Source organism: Hirundo rustica, chromosome 1, assembly GCF_015227805.2.
Source record: "Hirundo rustica isolate bHirRus1 chromosome 1, bHirRus1.pri.v3, whole genome shotgun sequence".
Classification (NCBI taxonomy): domain Eukaryota; kingdom Metazoa; phylum Chordata; class Aves; order Passeriformes; family Hirundinidae; genus Hirundo; species Hirundo rustica.
In genome coordinates this window covers 13,761,603-13,778,832 of record NC_053450.1, presented here as the reverse complement: position 1 = coordinate 13,778,832, position 17,230 = coordinate 13,761,603, and the positions used below count along the sequence as shown (strand labels likewise).

Genomic DNA, 17,230 nt, shown 5'->3' with positions numbered 1-17,230 from the left:
CAGCAGCTGCCCAGCGCCAGGGCAGCTTCGGGCTTTCCACCAATACCCTGACCCGCCCCCCAAACCAGCTCAGGACAGGCAACGCGGCAAAGAACAACAGAAGCCAGAGGAGGGCAGCCCAAGTGTTTACACTTTTCCATTTTGGGCTTATTCATATGCACTGAAAGGTGGAGTTTGCACAGACAGCGGCATGTGCAATCTGGTGCTTACGCTGCCAGACAAGGCCAGGACCGTTCATGCAGCAGATGGAACACGGGAGAATTTAATACAAAATGATGGCCTTCCTTGCTGCTTTGTGAACCACTTAGCAGGGAGAAACTTCTCTAATTTTTATAGTATGTTGCTGACAACCCTACAGAAAATACAGATTGTATTTAACTCCTGACCACTTTTCCCATAAAAGAGTAAATTCTCTATCCTGTTTGGCATTCATTCCCCAAAGAGAGGCAACTGCACAAATACAACTCCTCTGTCATCACCTGTCTACAAAAATAAGAATTGTTGCATGTTGTTAAGAGGATATAAAAGATACTTACACATTTTTTGACTTTAAAAAGAAGGTTGGAGGACTTTTATTATTTACAAAAACTTTGCTTATATAGATTTTGAACAATGATCAGGGATTGGAGAACAAGGTTATTTACCTCTCTATCTCACTGGTTAGACTAGAAGTCAATCAGTTGACTTTCATTAGAAAGGAATGTGGAAAACATGATTGTTTACAGTACGTACTGTGAGAATTTAGCTATAGAGCTGTAAACAACTGACAAAAGCTCACATAATATAGGAACAGTTGTATGTCCTAAAACAAACAAAAAGCATACACGTTTAGTATTTATTTCTTACCACTATAACCTGTCCAAATAAATTAAACTTTTATAAGTTTTACAAATTCTTCTGCACAGACATTTTGCGAATACTTAGCAAATAGGTCCGTATTTCCACAAACAAATGATCACCACTATGTTCTGGTCAGCTCAATCATAATGTAAGATCCAAAAACCTTCTGATGTGATGAAATAACTTAGTACCAGAGGATTTTTATCAAACCTGCGCTCTGGTTCAGTTTCTTTTTATCAAAGCAAGCTTAAGTGCTCTGATTTTGGTCTAGACTAGGGTCCAGGCCTCCCAAAAGATGGTAAAAAGGGGAATCTTTCAGACTGCTGTACCTTCCTTCGTAGGATCTACCATGCACAGCATCTTAGACTGGTCAAGTCTACATTACAGCAGTGATTATTATGTGTAAATAACTGTGATCTTCTGTAAGGAATTACATCTGTGCATGAAAAAAAGCCAACCAGGGAAACACTCAGTAATGTGTTTTCATCTTTAAAACATTGCACTAATGTGGATTAGGACTTTCAACATTACCTGGATCCAGACAGAAACTGGAAATACACCATTATTGGTGAATACTGCTGCTAGCCTGATAATGAAATCCTCAGTTGCCTACATTTTATCATTGACCTGGAACCCACAAGTTCTGTGCAGTGAGGTACACTCCCTGCTTTCTCCTTCTGAGACGATGTATCTAACAGAAGCTGTATGACTTTGGGCCCAGACGACAGAAGAGCTGAGGAGAGCTCTTCAGGAGGATCTGAAGTGACTTGTCATCTCATATAAGCTAGTCCCACTTCTATCTCTGAAGAGACTGGAGAGAGAACAGCACTTTTCAGGCTATTAATCTTCTCTTTAGTAGGAGAAAGAGGCAAGTGACAGTCCAGAAGTTGCATCTCAAATTTGATCGCAGGTACAGGGTTCAGGGGTTACACCTATGTGTCGAGAGCATGTAGGGTATCCAAAAAACCCATCAAAGGCTGGCAGACATGACACAGAACCTACTGCAGTCCTTCTGGAGAAGCAGCAGAAATCCAGAAGGGTTTCTGGGTACCCTGAGCTTTTAAAATGACATAATATACCTACACTTAGGTACCCGAATCCTACTCAGCACTGCAGTGAACAATACTCTCTAACAGTGGTTGGGATGTTTTATGGTTGATGATGAAAAGGGATGGGATATCATTCATTAACAGCTTTACTGTCAATGCTGTGACACTTTCCAAATGGCAAAAAACCTCCTGGAGACAGGACCCTCTAAGGTGTGTTCATTTGCCACTTCACTGGAACCAAGCAGCTTCTTCTCTCCACTCCAGCCCTTATGGAAACCCAGATGCCAGACCTACAGGGGAGTTGCAGCACAAAATGCTCTCTATGCCTGACTGAAGATCCAGGACCCCAGGATCAGGTAGATGGTTGCCAAAAAAACCCAAACCACCAGAGAGGAAGAAGGTGGAGTAGGCAGGTGTCAGGCTTGACCACTGTGCTGCCTTGGCCACAGGGACTCCACAGTGCTTTTGTATTGCCTTCTGCTGCTGTCCCACAGTAGAAAGGGGACCACTAACTGGAACATTTTTTAGAAGGCGAAGGATATTCAGGTGCTGTCCTAGACAGCACGCAAACTCCCTGAGATCAGCTTATATCCACCTTCATGTGAAGCTTCCATATGGAGCTTTACCACCCCCAGGCCACCTCCTGTATGTTCAGCAAAACTGGCAATGCATAAGCAGGTCTGTTTTGGCCAAGTGAAAACAAAAAGCTATTTTTACTGCCCCAGGGCTTATGTGTAAAGGCCAGTGTCTCCCAGGGGAAGTCTCACAGCTTGACAAAATACTGTTCTAAACCAATCTCTCAGCCTCACCACAACCAGGGAAACCCTTTTCCCGGAGATAACACAATCCAACCTTCAGATGAGTTCAGCACCTCAGCCCCTCCTGGGAAGAAGCTGCCAATTGCTCCAGAAGTATGAATAGAGGCTTTTGCAAAGTGGATTACTGTCCACTAGGGAAATGGAATAAATTTCCCTCCTCCCCGCCTCCCTGCTATTGCACACTGAATTGCAGCTAGAGTAGTCACTGCTTTGCACAGCAGCTCTTACCTGCAAGGCTTCCAAAAACCTGAAAGAGCCAAGCCTGCGGCCACGGGGAACCAGACAGAAAGTGGCATTGTGCAGCATTTCACGGTAATCATACCTAACAAGAACAGGGGAGAAAAGAGAAAATTCAATTAGTGGTGAGTCCTAGAGTAACCGGGCATGAAAATGCAAACAGCTGTTGAGACACATCTGGATAAAATCATCCCCAACCAAGACCATTTAGCACCAGGTTAACTAACTCCCTCCATGCATGAGTGTCAGCCTCCTCTCTGGCTCCTTTGTGCTCATCCTCAGGTGCAACCACCATGGGAGAGAGCTGGGGAGAGTGGTAATGACACTGAGAAGGAAGGAAGCAATATTGCCCTTGCAATAATGACCCAGTTCTGTATAAACAGTGCGTGACTTCCAAGAACAAAACTCACATTAAATATTTTGATACCCAAAACGTTGTTGCAGTACTTCTGTGACCCTGATTTCTATTCAGATTTACTCAAAGTCATGCATAACTGTGTTCACAAGAGGTTTGTACAAAGCAAAAAAATATTCAAACTATGCCAAAGAAATATTTCCTTGTCAAGCAGGCACTAAAAATGGGACGGGGGGATACAATGACTCACTTGGTGGTTCTTGTTAAGTGTGGAGAGAGGAATAAACTACCAGATTTTGTCAATTATTCACATAGCTGCAATGATCCATGCTCCCCTGAATGAAAGTGCTGATAGACACTTCTATATTTTTTTCCCAATTACATCAATCACCACAAAACCATTCACCAAAACCACACATCAAATCCCAACAGTTTCCCGCCTCTTATTAGCAAATTGTACTTCTGACAAGCCCATGGAAGTGTGAATGGCATTGACCTCGTCTGAGTCAAAAGGATCCAGGTTGAACACCCTCCATTCTCCAGTGTCCTGGACTCTGCACATAGATGCTATTTTGACAACAACTTGTAGCACTGAAATTTTTTGACACCAATAGTCTAATTTTACCATGTCCTGCAGGCAGAGCAAATATTTTTTGTATGTGCATTTATGTGTGTATATATATACACATACATGATTATATTTTATATACAAAGAAGTCAGGCTCTGTGTTTGTATTCTCACACGGGCCAGACAGATGGAAGTAAGCCAATTTTCAATTATAAGCTCTGTCTTTAGGAAGAGACATCTTGCAAAGGCCCATTTGCTTAAACAAGCGTGTATAGCTAATTTGCACAAGAAAAGGTCACTGTGAATGGATTAAGATTATCTCCACTGAGAGTAAAATAAAACCCCTCATTGCATTAATTAAAACTACAAAACAGACTTCAAAGTCCCTTTTTTCTTTTGAATTCTATCTCAACTTTGGTTAAAACACATAAATACATATATACATGTTCCATCTGACTGGCAGCTATTTATTTTTCTCTGTGTGGGATAGAGATTGGCAGCCATGTCCCAGCTCACCAGTCAGCACTGACACAGCATACAGGGGAAAATATTAGGACTGTAATACCAAAAAAACAATTTAAGAAAAAAGTTGCCATTTCAACTCCTTTTTTACATATTGAGAGGTGTGAGGCTTATTGCTTTTACCACAGTAAAAGTGTATTGTAGGACAGCAAATGTTAATAAATACCAAAACCAGAATACTCCATAGGGCTAGAATATATCAGTCAGAAGTTCCCCATCACTAGCCAGCTAAAAATGTAAAATCCTGTTAATATCCCGGAATACAACATTATCCACAAAACACTGATGGCAAAACCAGAACACAAAGAAAAGCAGAGAGCAAGGCCACTGCAAGTGAGTCTTCCACATCCCAGTGACATCCTATACTGGGCACCTTTTCTTTCATATCTAATTTGTTTGATTTAGGATAGATTTACAGAGGGAAAAAAAGGAAGAGGATTTTGTTGACCATTTTCTTCCTCAAAACCAGTTAGCATCTTGCTTCCATTTTTGAGCCTTTTAAAACTTAACATGTGATTTATTGCAGAGGTCTGTAATAGCACAGTTTCATGGTCATCAAGCAATTTATCTACATCATATGTACATAGAAAGCCCCACCCTAACCTTGATGTATGGGCACAAAATATCTATTCGCTTCAGGGAGGACCCACAAATACAGAAGGAACAGATCCAGAGTAAAGTAATATCCATCCACTGCTGAAGTGAACGAACTGCACCAGAGATACTACTGAACTAATTTCCCTGCAATTTCAACCAAAATGCTTTAAGGTGACTTAACGGGATCTTTGAGCGCAGTGACAAGGGACCCAAGTCCACCTGAAACCCCTCAGAGACCACTCCGGGATCAAGCATCCATTTGAAATCTGCAAACATAAGGCGCTATTTTTATTCCTACGAGGTCATGGGTAGCATGCCAAGGAATGGGAGCACTCTGCCTTAGTGGAAGACAGAAGATGGCCCAGTATGTTTAAACACAAATTTGGGAACAGTTTTTGTGCGACACATGTAACCAGCCCAAAACACACAAACATTTCTGTCAGGCTGCAAGCATAGCTTTGTAATTTGAAGCATTGCTTACAGAGGAAATAATATACATGTACCAAACAGTACTTCAGAGTCAAGCTTGCAGCAGAGAACATTTCATTTTTTTTTCTTTTGGACTGCCAGGCAGCATTTGGAGGAGACCTTGGCCACAAAGACGTCACTTGGTAAATGAAACTCCAGCTCACAGGCCATGGTGAGGACAGAAGGCTCAAGGCAACTTTTACTTTCAGACTCCTTCCCATTCAGCTCAGACATAACCACACACACAGCAGCAGTTCTGATTTTTGCCAGCATTTTCTCAGGGACTGCAAAATGTTTGTGTACATTTATTCCCACACAGTAGAAAGCATATAGTGTTACACCTGAAAGCATCTCTGCACTTCCCTTAATTCAGATTTAAAATACTTTCAGTGACGTGAATGAAATAATCTCTGTGATAAAGGTAAGTATCTGAGTTGAGTATTTGCTGGACTTGAAATTTCTCCTTCACTTGTCCAGGAGAGAAATCAGAGCTGGCACAGACTTCCAGGAACACCCTCTCAGCTAGAGTACTGATGTACATTAAGTACCAACCTGGCATTTAATGCAAACATCAGTACCACATCAACAATGGGCTTTTATCTCCCCACTATCCCCACTGATTAATCTCAGCAAAACCTCAGGGAGGAAATCAAATAAGAGAACCTCCACTTGCAACTGGAGGAGGCATCTTAAGCTATAGAGAAAATACTCAAGTGGTTAGAAGAGGTTCTTCCAGGGTCTCCTCTTATTCCTTTCCCCAGCAATGGGGGTTAGATCTGTTTCCAGAACTACTTAGGTAGTAACATCTGAAGATTGCAGGGACATTTGCTATGGTCTTCCAGCTTCCATTGCTGTGGTTTCTGCAAACTCAGAGCTCTGTGTGTGTGTGGACAGCTCCCCTTTACCTGCCTATTGAGACCCCCTTTTTTTACCCAGCTGTTGAGGTTTTTCAGGCTCCAGAAAATCAGAGCAAAGACCAGCACTGCAGAGCGCTGAGCAGGGGCTGGCTGGGCACTTCTTCCTTACTTGTGCTGCTTTGGTGTTGCCCTTCTTTTGGCACTTCCCTTTCCTTCTGGCCGTTTATCTTCCCTAGCATTTACTGCAGAAGCTTTTAGAGGAGTCCTTTGCTTTGCTCAGAAGGCATTTATTTCCAGAAAGCTCCAGGTTTCCACATTAGAGGACTGGCGGGGAGTGGGCACACATGCTTATTGCTCATACATTCCTGATTCCTTCATTCTGCATGCTTGCACAGAGGTAGTATTTTAGTGCCAATTTTAGGGTTGGCTTGGCCTGAGTCTCAGCTGCAGCATTCAAACATGTTAAAATCCAAAATGCATATGCCTTAAAAATGACAGTTGGGTCTTCAAAACTAAAATGGCTACAGACTTAATCCAAAGCTGGCATACCTCTGTAAGTATTAGAGGCATGTTTTATTAACTTTCAGGCTTCTTTTTATAATGATTAAGTATACCTTGTTCACAGCTAGTACCTTTTTAGGCAGCATAAAAGAACAGCTCTATTTGCAATCAATTCTAATATATTCACAACTTAATTGAATTACTCCCTCTCTGCCACCACCCATAGCTGAGGAAATATGTTCGGCCCTATCGATCACACAGGTGTAAACACTGCAATGCCGTGTGGGCAATTATCCAAAGGAGAAACACTGTCCAGCCAAGTGCTCCTACCATTTTAACTCCTTGATCCAACACACAACAGTTTGTCTTCCCCCATCCCCCCTTTCTTCATTTTTTCTCTTCTGATGTTCAGACCATGTCAATCAGCACATGGATTAGAAAGCTGTTTGGGATTCCTGGTTCTCCATTATCCCAAGGAGCCCTGGCAGGCTGCAGAAGCTCTGCAGTGACTAATCAGCCATGCCATACATTCCTTCCTACAGCTTAAGCATTTCCCCATGTCACTACACTGCAGAGATTATAAACTAGCCTGGGAAATATTTTCACTAACAATTTTAGTATAAACTATTTTTTTTTGAAACTAACATCTTCATCACCACTGACTGAAGAGAGGTCTAAAATCTAAAAAGACTGTTTAGACCAGCAGATATGTCTAGACGCAGTGATTAACACTTTATCTAGCTATATGTCACCTGTCATGTAGACAACATGTTTTTTTACAGGATACAATCACCATTCCCATTTCATAGATGGAAAACCTGAACCACAAATGACTGGTGGCTTCCCCTGCAGCTAGAGGGACTTTGGGAATGCTAAACCACAGCATCCTGACCTTACTTCTGCATATCTGGTGATGCAGCATTCACTGAAATCCAGCTGCATGTTATGGCTATTAAAATTCAGATGGAAATACAGGAACAGAACCCAAGCCAAATACAACAGGTTTAACTCAAATGAAATGCAATGGGTTTAACCCAGCAGCACATATTTTAACAGTGCCACACATAATCCATCTTTTGGAAGATGCTGGAGCTTGTCTTTGGCAGGGATTATCAGCACATTCCACTGTAGATGTCAGATGTGACTAGAGCTGCTTTTTTACTTCCTGAGCCAAAAAATTGTGATGGCACTTAACCAGCTATGTCCAGGGGTCCCTCTCTGAATCTGCAAGCCCATGAATGCACACTGCATCTTCCAGAAGTTTCTGTACTACGTATGAAGTACTACAACAAAGACAGGCAGTAAAATATTTAACACAAGGGAAAATGGAGAAGTGTTTCCCGGTTTTCCAGTATATTCATTTTCAGCTATTAGCCAATTGGCCATTTTTCCATGTGTGAATTCTTAATACAGATGGCTGTGAACTACTGGCTGGAGAGCCTAAGAAACCCCACTCAGTCACAGTGAGTGTCTCGTTGCTTGGTTTCCACTAAGGTATGTTGGCTTTTAAACAAACTGTCAAGCAAAAGTTGGCATTGAAAACACCAAGTGAGTAACTGCTTTTGTAGAAGAGCTGACAGCTCAGCTGTGTGTCAGACAGATAGCTGCCCAGGACTGAGCTGGGAAGGCTCATGCATCCTGCTTGGAAGGGTGCCGTCACTGCGAGCTGCTTGCTCCTGGATTTACGGCTGCGCAAGGCTTTGGGGTGATCTGAATGCCGGTTAACCGGCTACCGGCAGTTCATCTCCTGCTCTGCAAGTGCTGGTTCTGGAATTAGAAAGTTTGGAGGTGCAAAAACATAATTGGAAAACTTTTTTTTCCCTGTTTAAAAGGCTAATTGATTTCACAGGTGTTTAATTATCATTTGCTGTGAGATAATACCTTGTAGTGCCATAAAAAATGGATTTAATTTTCGAGTGCTTGCAAAACCATTGCCAAAGCCAAGTTAGAGCGAAAGCTAGATAATTATTCTATAAATCAAACACACTGCCTCCTTTCTTTGAAATTTTTAATACTTGGCTATAATGATATCTGACGACCTTGAAACTAACATAAAAAGGATTTTCTTGCCAAGTGCTGAAAGGCAGCCATTAGAGTATTTCTTTTAGTCTAGCTTGTTACTGAAGCTGCTGCCATCATCCTGCCCTGGCTGCTGGACTCCACAGACGCTACTGTCTGACTACAACAACAGTGTGAACAGTGACTTCGGAACGCTGGTAACGGCTGAGTATGGGTATGAGCACGAGCCCAATCTGAAAATTCTGCATAATTCTACTAGGCCTTGCAACGGAAACGAAACCCTGTAAGCACGCACCAACTAACAGTGAAGCACAACTGTTTCCTCCATTCCATGCCAGCATCTGCCTTTAGTTCATGAAGTTGGATTAACAATGAAAAACAGGGAAGTAGATGTTTCACTTTAATGCACTGCTAAAGAAACTTTACAGTTAAGAGGTACAGTAACCGTTAAAACTGAAAGTGTCTTTAAAGTCTTCAGTGACATCACTGTTGGATTCAGCTCACTTCAATATTATGCGGAAAATCATTTGGATACACCAGCCATTAAAGTCAATGTGCATTCCAACAAGTAAAAATGCTCTAAAGATTTCTGTCTAAATATTTACACAAAATGTCCTGTAAATCTATATGTTGCATGCAAGGCATGCACAACACTCGGATTGCAAAATGCTATACAACTGGCTCCCAGTGTAGTGGCTAGACCACCCAGAACAAGTAGTCTTACACAGTAGCAAAAGTGGTCTCACCAACATCATTTGATATTTAAAGATAAGTGCTTATTTACCAAATGAACCAGAGTGGGTTTGTAAGTGGCATGTCAGAAGCAAACCTTGCAGAGGTGCCTCTCTAGGCAGTGTTATGCCCCAGTTACCAGCAACCTGCTAATGGCACCACGTAGCACTTCTTCTAAAACCAAACACTGGCTCCCAGGCTTTGAAGTCCTCCAAGAGTGCCTTTTCAGTGCAGTTTCACAGCTGCACCTCACTGTGCTGGCAGCAAGAAAACTCGCATCATGCCTGAACAAGAAAAATCCACCGAGAAGCAAATGCAGTGCTTGCCTGTATCTTGTGAAGAATGTAAATGCAGCCCCGCATATTGCAAATACCCTCCAGGTCAGTGGGAAAGCAGGGGTACCGATGCTCGCACGTGCAGATGCACACCCAGGAAGATGCACACACAGAGCCACATGGTAAGATTTTACCTGGCCCCACCTCCCTGCCCTGCCCTGCCCTGCCCTGCCCTTTGAAGTGGCAAAAGCATGTGTGAATGCTCTTTATCTGAGAAGTGCCCAGCTGGCACTTACTGACCACCCAGGTGCTGACCTCTTAGAAGGTAAAGATAAGACCAAGCTACTAAGATGATCCAGTGGCTCAGACAGCCGCTTTCTAACAGGGTTCTTCTAACAATAAATTACACCAGCACTTAGCATCATTATGGAACCTCTACTTCGCCATTTTCTCGAGATTGTAAACTCTTTTTACAATATTTTAATATACAGAACCCCAGCCTGCTGGCAGGAGAACAAAGCAGCACCTCCACTTCACCAAGCCTGAACTTGGGCTTTATCTACTCAGCCTTGTTCCTCAGTATTCTGCATAGAAAAATGCAGGAGTGAGTTGTAAGTAGTATCTAACTCTTGATAGTCTGCTTTGGTGTTTCAACAGGGAACTAATAAATATACTGGGCTGCATCAAAAGAAGTGTGACCAGCACGTTATGGAGATGATTCTCCCCTTCCACTACACTCTGGTGAGACCCCACCTAGAGCACCATGTCCAGCTCTGGGGTCCACAACACAAGGAGGACACTGACTCGCCAGAGTGCGTCCAGAGGAGCCCATGGAGACAATCAAAGGGCTGGAGCACCTCTCCTATGAGGAAAAGCTGAGAGTTTGCGCTGTTCAGCCTGAAGAAGGCTCCAGTGAGGCCTTATTGTGGCTTTTCAATATATAAAGGGGGCTTATACAAAAGATGAAAAGAAGACTTTTTACCACATCCTGAAGTGACAAGAATAATGCTTCTTAAATTAAAAGTGATTTGATTTACATTGGATATAAGTAAGAATTTTTAAAGTGTGAGGGTGATGAGGCACAAGAACAGATTGTCCAGAGATGCTGTGGATGTCCTGTCCCTGTCAGCGTTCAAGGCCAGGTTGGATGGGGCTCTGAGCAACCTGGCCTCGTGGAAGTGTCCCTGCCCATGGCAGAGAGGCTGGACTAGACAATCTTAAAATATGCCTCCCAACACAAATAATTCTGTAATTCTATGATACTTATTATTCTATTCTGTCCTTCACAAAGTGACTTTGTTTGGACTTCAGCCCTTTTCTAGCAGTGAAGCAGTGTCAAACGCTTGTCCTAAATAGCTCCATCTACTCCCATTAACCAAACTCACATGCTGTGACAGTTCAGCAGTGAACATCTTTGGGGTAATTTCCCACTGCAAGGACAATTTTCTTATTGATTTATTGTCTAACTTAAACCAAACAAACAAAGAAACAAAAAACCTCAACAAACCAAAAAACAAACCATTACGGAATTTCAGATATTAAAGCATCAGCTTGGATTAAAGATCCAAACAAAGAAAAATCTATACCGCATTTCCTGAACAAAGAAACAAATTTTAGTTCATCTACTACCTACTCTAATTTTTAGATTACAGGATGTACCTAAAGGCCTCAGGATGCAGAGATATAAAAGAGTTATTGTGAAATCTTTCACCTGTCAATACACCTGAAGCTAATGACTGCTACCTAGCTGTCAAAAAATTAAAAGGCCTCCAAATCTTTCTTAATTACTTTTAAAAAGCTCTTTATTAAAAACTTGAGGTTAAAAAATGCTGAAGAGGATCAGTTTTCCAGACTTTCACACTTCAGTATCTGCTGTTACCAAATGTATTAAATAATCTAGGGGAAAAAAAAAAAGAAAAGGTTGATTACAGGCCCCAGAGGATCAAAGAGGGATAAAATCAGTGTTCTGCACCCATTTATGCAGCAATCTGATAACTGGACCCAGCAGAGACCAGAGCACTCCATTGTAAAGAACACCATCCTCTCCATTAAGCTGCCTGTAGGACTGGGGCTTCAGCAGGACAGTAGAGAAAGTACAACCCCCTGAAGATCGAATTAGAAGGGGTTATAGTTTCTTTCTTGCTTTGAATGTCTAGCTGAGCTCTTTACCGAATGATTTAGAATAGTCCTTATGAAGCCTATCATTTTCTATTCAGCTCCACAGATTTTCCCATTACAGCTACCAAGCTCCTAAGTGGCTTGCTGGCATCTTTTAAAGTTATAGCCCTCCAGACGCAACATCTAAAAATGGAAAGCAAAGATGATGTGCAATGCTGTCTCTAATTATGCAGGAGTTCATTTCTATGAATGACTGGATTTGTTTCCAAAAAAACAAAGAGGGACTTTACACAGGAACTGCTGGCAGAGCCCCATGTTGTCTAGGCATGCTGACCTAAAATGTGACCATGCTTGGAGGAGAAATTAGTTCAGCAAATCCAAGGAACAACTTTGAATGAAACAGAGAAGTGATTTTTTACTCATACAGAGTCAGCTCCAGCTTAGTCACCAGGAGCAGTACACAACATATTTAGATACTTCATTCTTTTGGCTGATTATTAATTCTTCTACTTACCTTCCTCTAGGCCCTCCAAGTATTTCCTTTCTCCTTTCTATAAATGAGACAAAGCTACCTCAAGAATAGGATTAGGACACAAAGTGGGGAGGAGGGAACAACCCCAATTCTGTGCATTTTGGTTTTGTAGCTCTGAATTTTAGGGTAAAAACCCAGCACTGTTAACAGTCCAGGGTGGTTTCCACTGGCTGACAGCAGGTGCTGATCTTCTGGATTTAATGAGGACTAACTTTTGCAATAAAGCAGAACAGGAGTGTGAACTCTGGAAGGGCAGGAAACAGCAATTTTTTTTTCCTTATTGCAGCAAACAGACAGTATAAAAATAATTTTTATTTTCTAAGAGAGAGAAAAGAGAATATAGCAAGAAAAATCCACTGATAAATGTTTTTTGGTGATGTCTCCTATACCTATTCAGAGTCTGGCTAAGATAAAGCTAAATCAAGGCCACTCCATGTGTGGTTTGAGAACCAGGACTGTGCTTCACTGAGTGGCCAGGTAAAATGGAATCTGTCACTCTGCAGATCTGCTCTTCCTCTGTGCTTGCTCACTTCTGCTGACTACAGTAAAACAAGTTCACTCTTGTTTTTCTCATCTATAACTAGTGCACTAGTCTTCATTTCTGCATCACCACGTGCCCTTTGGAGCCACTTTCCTCTCCTCCTCAGCCAGAGTGAGCTGCATGCCATTAAACATCAGTTTAGAACTGCAGACGGTTTTTATCAGGTGTTTCTTACTTTCCACAGTGTTGCTGAGGAAACTCTGGTGGTCTTTAGCTGATGTTGAACCGGAGCAGGGTGTCTATACTACATTCAGTAAGGCTGGAAAGAGTTTTATCCTCTTTTAAAGGTACATGGGATAATCATTTCAAACTGAAAGAAGCTAAATTCAGATTGGATACAAGGAAGAAATTTTTCACATTGAGGGGGTACTGAGACACTAGAATAGGAGAATCTATTCCCTGGGAATAGATTGCCCAGGGGAGTCCAGGATGCCCCATCACTGAAGTGTTCAAGGTCAGATTGGTTGGGGTTTTGATCTATGGTGGCCTGTCCAAAGCAGGGTATTGGACTATATGATATTTTAAGATCCAGTCCAAACTTTTCTGTGGTTCTGTAAGTCCCCATTTGATATATAGGACTTTTAGGCAAAACTGCTGTCTGAAAAACCCCAGAAGCACATCTGCATCCATGCATACTTATATGCACACACTTCCACACTATTTACAAAGGACTTTCATCTGGAAACCACTGATGCATGCCCTTAGCCTTCTCCTGCTTGACCCAGCCCTGACACATAAAAGAACCTCACATATGACTTTTGCAAATTACTTTTTCAGAAAACAAGGCCCATTTTGAGAACAAAGACAAATAACCGACCAAACCAAAGTGAAGGAGAGCTCTTCTTAAGCATGCAAAACAGAACAGTTAATCTGAAAATATTAAATGTCAAGCACTAAACCAGACTATTTCAGAGCTCTGAGCACCACTGTCACTTTGCTCCTAAGCATTCCATGGACATACCTGCTGATGGTGATTGCCTGACTGCTCACATCTGCACCTCCAGTGCCTCACCCACAGTGTCAGGCATCTGAGCTATGCTGGGCCTGAGCCTACAAGCTGCAGATTGTGTTCCTCTGTCCCTACTGATGCCCGCTCCTGGCTCTCGGTGCTCAGCACTGCTCACAACCCTGTTTCCCCTTTTTAGCATTCCTGCCCCGCTGGGCAGTGTTTGCCTGAACATGCTACGTCTGTTTGCAAGCTAATAAATTATTTACACAAACTATTCAGGCATAGCAGCAAAGATATAAAACATTTATCAACAAAAGGAACAGTTTGTCATTTTAAAGTAATTATGTTTCTTTAAAGAAACCAACAAATTCAGTTGTCTCAGAATTACTTACTAGTTTGTGCAGACTTGAAAGGACTCCCTCTCTGGCAGAGAGGGATCTCCACTCCAAATAAAGCTTTAACCATGAGAAATTTTATACCTCAGCAAGGAAATCTAAAGCTGGTAGGTTTTGTATCCAGAACCCCAATGAGAAACACCGATCAGGTTAGGCTTATGTTGGCACCTTCTCCTGTGATCTGCCAAACACTGAAACACTTCACATGAGCGGTAGGAGAGCAGGGAACTCCTAAGCATATTTGCAACTCTGCTCTGGGGCCAGTATCTGAAGCATACCCACACCACACTTACACCAGGGAGCAGCTCTAGCACCCCCATCCCTGGAACACTGCCAGACACCTCCTCCAACCCCACAGGGAAGTGTGCAGGGCCAGTATGACACTTCCTGCCAAAAAAAGCCCTTTGCTCTTTCCCTGCTCCCTGCCCTGCCTTTAATAGCTCCTCCAGCCAGGAAGGTGCAAGGACAAATGGAAAGGGAAAGGCATCAGCATGCAAGTGCTCAGAGGGACCTATGATCTGGTGTGCTTTGCAGATTGCCAAGGAAAACATGACTGTCCAGACAAAAGGGTTTACAAGAGGATGCCAGCAGTGATGAGATTAGTCAGAGGAAAAACAGCTCCTCAGCCAAATGCTAACAGCCAACAGATGGATGGGAAAAGTGTTGACTGTAAGAGAGGCCATGCAATGATGCAGTGCAACATGCAACTGGACTGCTTTTTTCTACAGGTGTGTTAATGCTGGTAATAATTTTAAAATATTTAATATTATTTTTGAAGTTCCAGTATTAAGCACAGGGCAGGTGAAAAGCCATCTGTAAAAGAGGCTTCTCTAGCAGGGTAACTTCAACTTCCTAACTCTCAAAAACTGTAATTGCAGTCCCTTGTGCTAGTGGGAGAACAGGCTGCACAGTTCCCAGCTGAGTCCGGGTTTCATGGGTTGTGTCCCCAGGGGCTACAAACAAGACCTCAAGCTCTCCCTACAAACTTCTGAGCAGCTGCTCTCCCCCAGCTGCCCTTCTCAGACTCCAGATGGGCTGTAATACAGACATTTTCCTACAGCAGTGCCTCAAATCATGTGTTAGATGTGTCAGCAATTTTTGCCAACATTGGAAGCTAAAAAGGTGCAGACCTGGAGCAAGGTTCTGGAGCATCCTAATGTAGCACACACATCTTTTACATACTGTTTAAGCAACTATAAAATGCAGTAAACCAAAATATAATGCCTGCCACCTGAAACAAGATTTTTTACCTTAGAAAGGAACAATTCCGCATAGGATTAGAGGGTCATTGTGGACAAGCAGCTTAAGGCTGTTACAGAAGAGCAAATGAATCCTTAGACACATCGACCATGTACACACAGAGAAGAAATTGTCCCTTTGTACCTGCAATCAGTGAGGCAGACACCAGAAAATACGCTGTGCTAACATCTCCACATTTTAAAAAGATGGTGAATAATTGAAGACAGAGAAAAGGGACAGAGAAGTTATTTAAAGGACTGTAGTAAATACCCTTCTGAGAGAGACTGAAAGACCTCAGCTTGTTCAGCTTATCAGTGAGAAGAGGAAGAAGTGGCTTGATTACAGCATGTAAGTGGCTCTACAGGGAGAAAAATAAAAGGAAGCAAGAGTTCTTCAACCTGCTGAAAAAGGGCATAACAAGATTCAAGAGGTGGAAGTTAAAAGTGAAACAAACATCAATAGAAATCTGTAGTAATGCCCGGCACTGAAGGTATTTTAAGCGCTGACCAAACTGCCAGGAGAGATGGTGGCTCCTCCATTAAGTGATCTCTTGAAATCGGAAGGAAGTGCCTGGCCAGAGGACACACTGTCACTCATCCCGCTTTACTGGACACAGCACGGGGTAAAGCAGGTGACACAGAACGGGCTGCACAGGAGATCAGACAGAGTAATCTCCTGGTCCATCTGGCCTTCCATTTTCTGTAAAAGCTACTAGTATCTGGCGCTTTTTCACAGTCCTGTGCACAAAACCTCTACCTCCAATATTTCACCATGTAAACTTCATCCAATTACATTAGTACTGAAATGCCTGGGGTTATCTCCTGATAAGCAGCCCAGGCACTACTTAGATCACTTTACTGGTGGGACAACAAATTCTGTAAGACTACGTAACAACAACTTACACCTCATAACAACTAACCTTCAGGATTTTTCTTCTTCAGACCAACACATTTATCTTACTCAAGAGTTATTCATCTGATGGACAGAAAGTAACTATTTTTTTTTAAACTGAGATCAATATTGTATTTCTATAGATCTCAACTGGTTCTATTCCTATAAAATTCTCCACAAGACTATTCCACAGGGGTGATCATCCCAATTAAAGTAGGTTGATTATAATTTCGGCAAACTTAAGAGAGGCATTCACAAATCAGCAGAGAAGAAGGGGGGAAACCCCAAACCAATGAATTATTATGTCTAGATGGAAATTTTAAAATTATCTTGTTTTAATGGATTACTGAAGCCCTCCCGAATTCATCTGCAGATGCTGAAAGCATGAATGGATAAAACTGGAAGTCTAGGGATTAGCAAAGTCATTAACACAATTACATTTTCTCTATGCGGAATATTTTCTTTTCTCCTCCCTCTGCCTTTCAAAGGTTTATGATCTCTGTCTAGTAATGCAGTCAGTTCTTACACAAAATCTACCAAGACCTTTGTAATTTAGCTGGGAACAGCAATGTTTATTATCTTTTGCACTGAGACACCTTGTTCAAAACTAGTTTCTCATCACAAATTACAATTCTGCTGTGGGAGGTGTGCAGAAATAGAGAAAGAATGAGAAATAAATTTGAAGGCAGCTCCTTGCTTCTTCTGCAACTCCACATTAGTTTCTGTT

The 17,230-nt window shown here is 42.2% G+C and overlaps 1 protein-coding gene across 1 annotated transcript in view; it reads right to left on the bottom strand.

Annotated features, from left to right (window-relative positions):
- Window positions 1-17,230, bottom strand: part of EXT1 (exostosin glycosyltransferase 1) — a 177,602-nt gene that overhangs the window by 24,722 nt on the left and 135,650 nt on the right. The window contains exon 2 of the mRNA XM_040076923.2: window positions 2,936-3,029. Coding sequence (XP_039932857.1) covers window positions 2,936-3,029 — 94 coding nt within the window. The remainder of the gene's footprint in view (window positions 1-2,935; window positions 3,030-17,230) is intronic.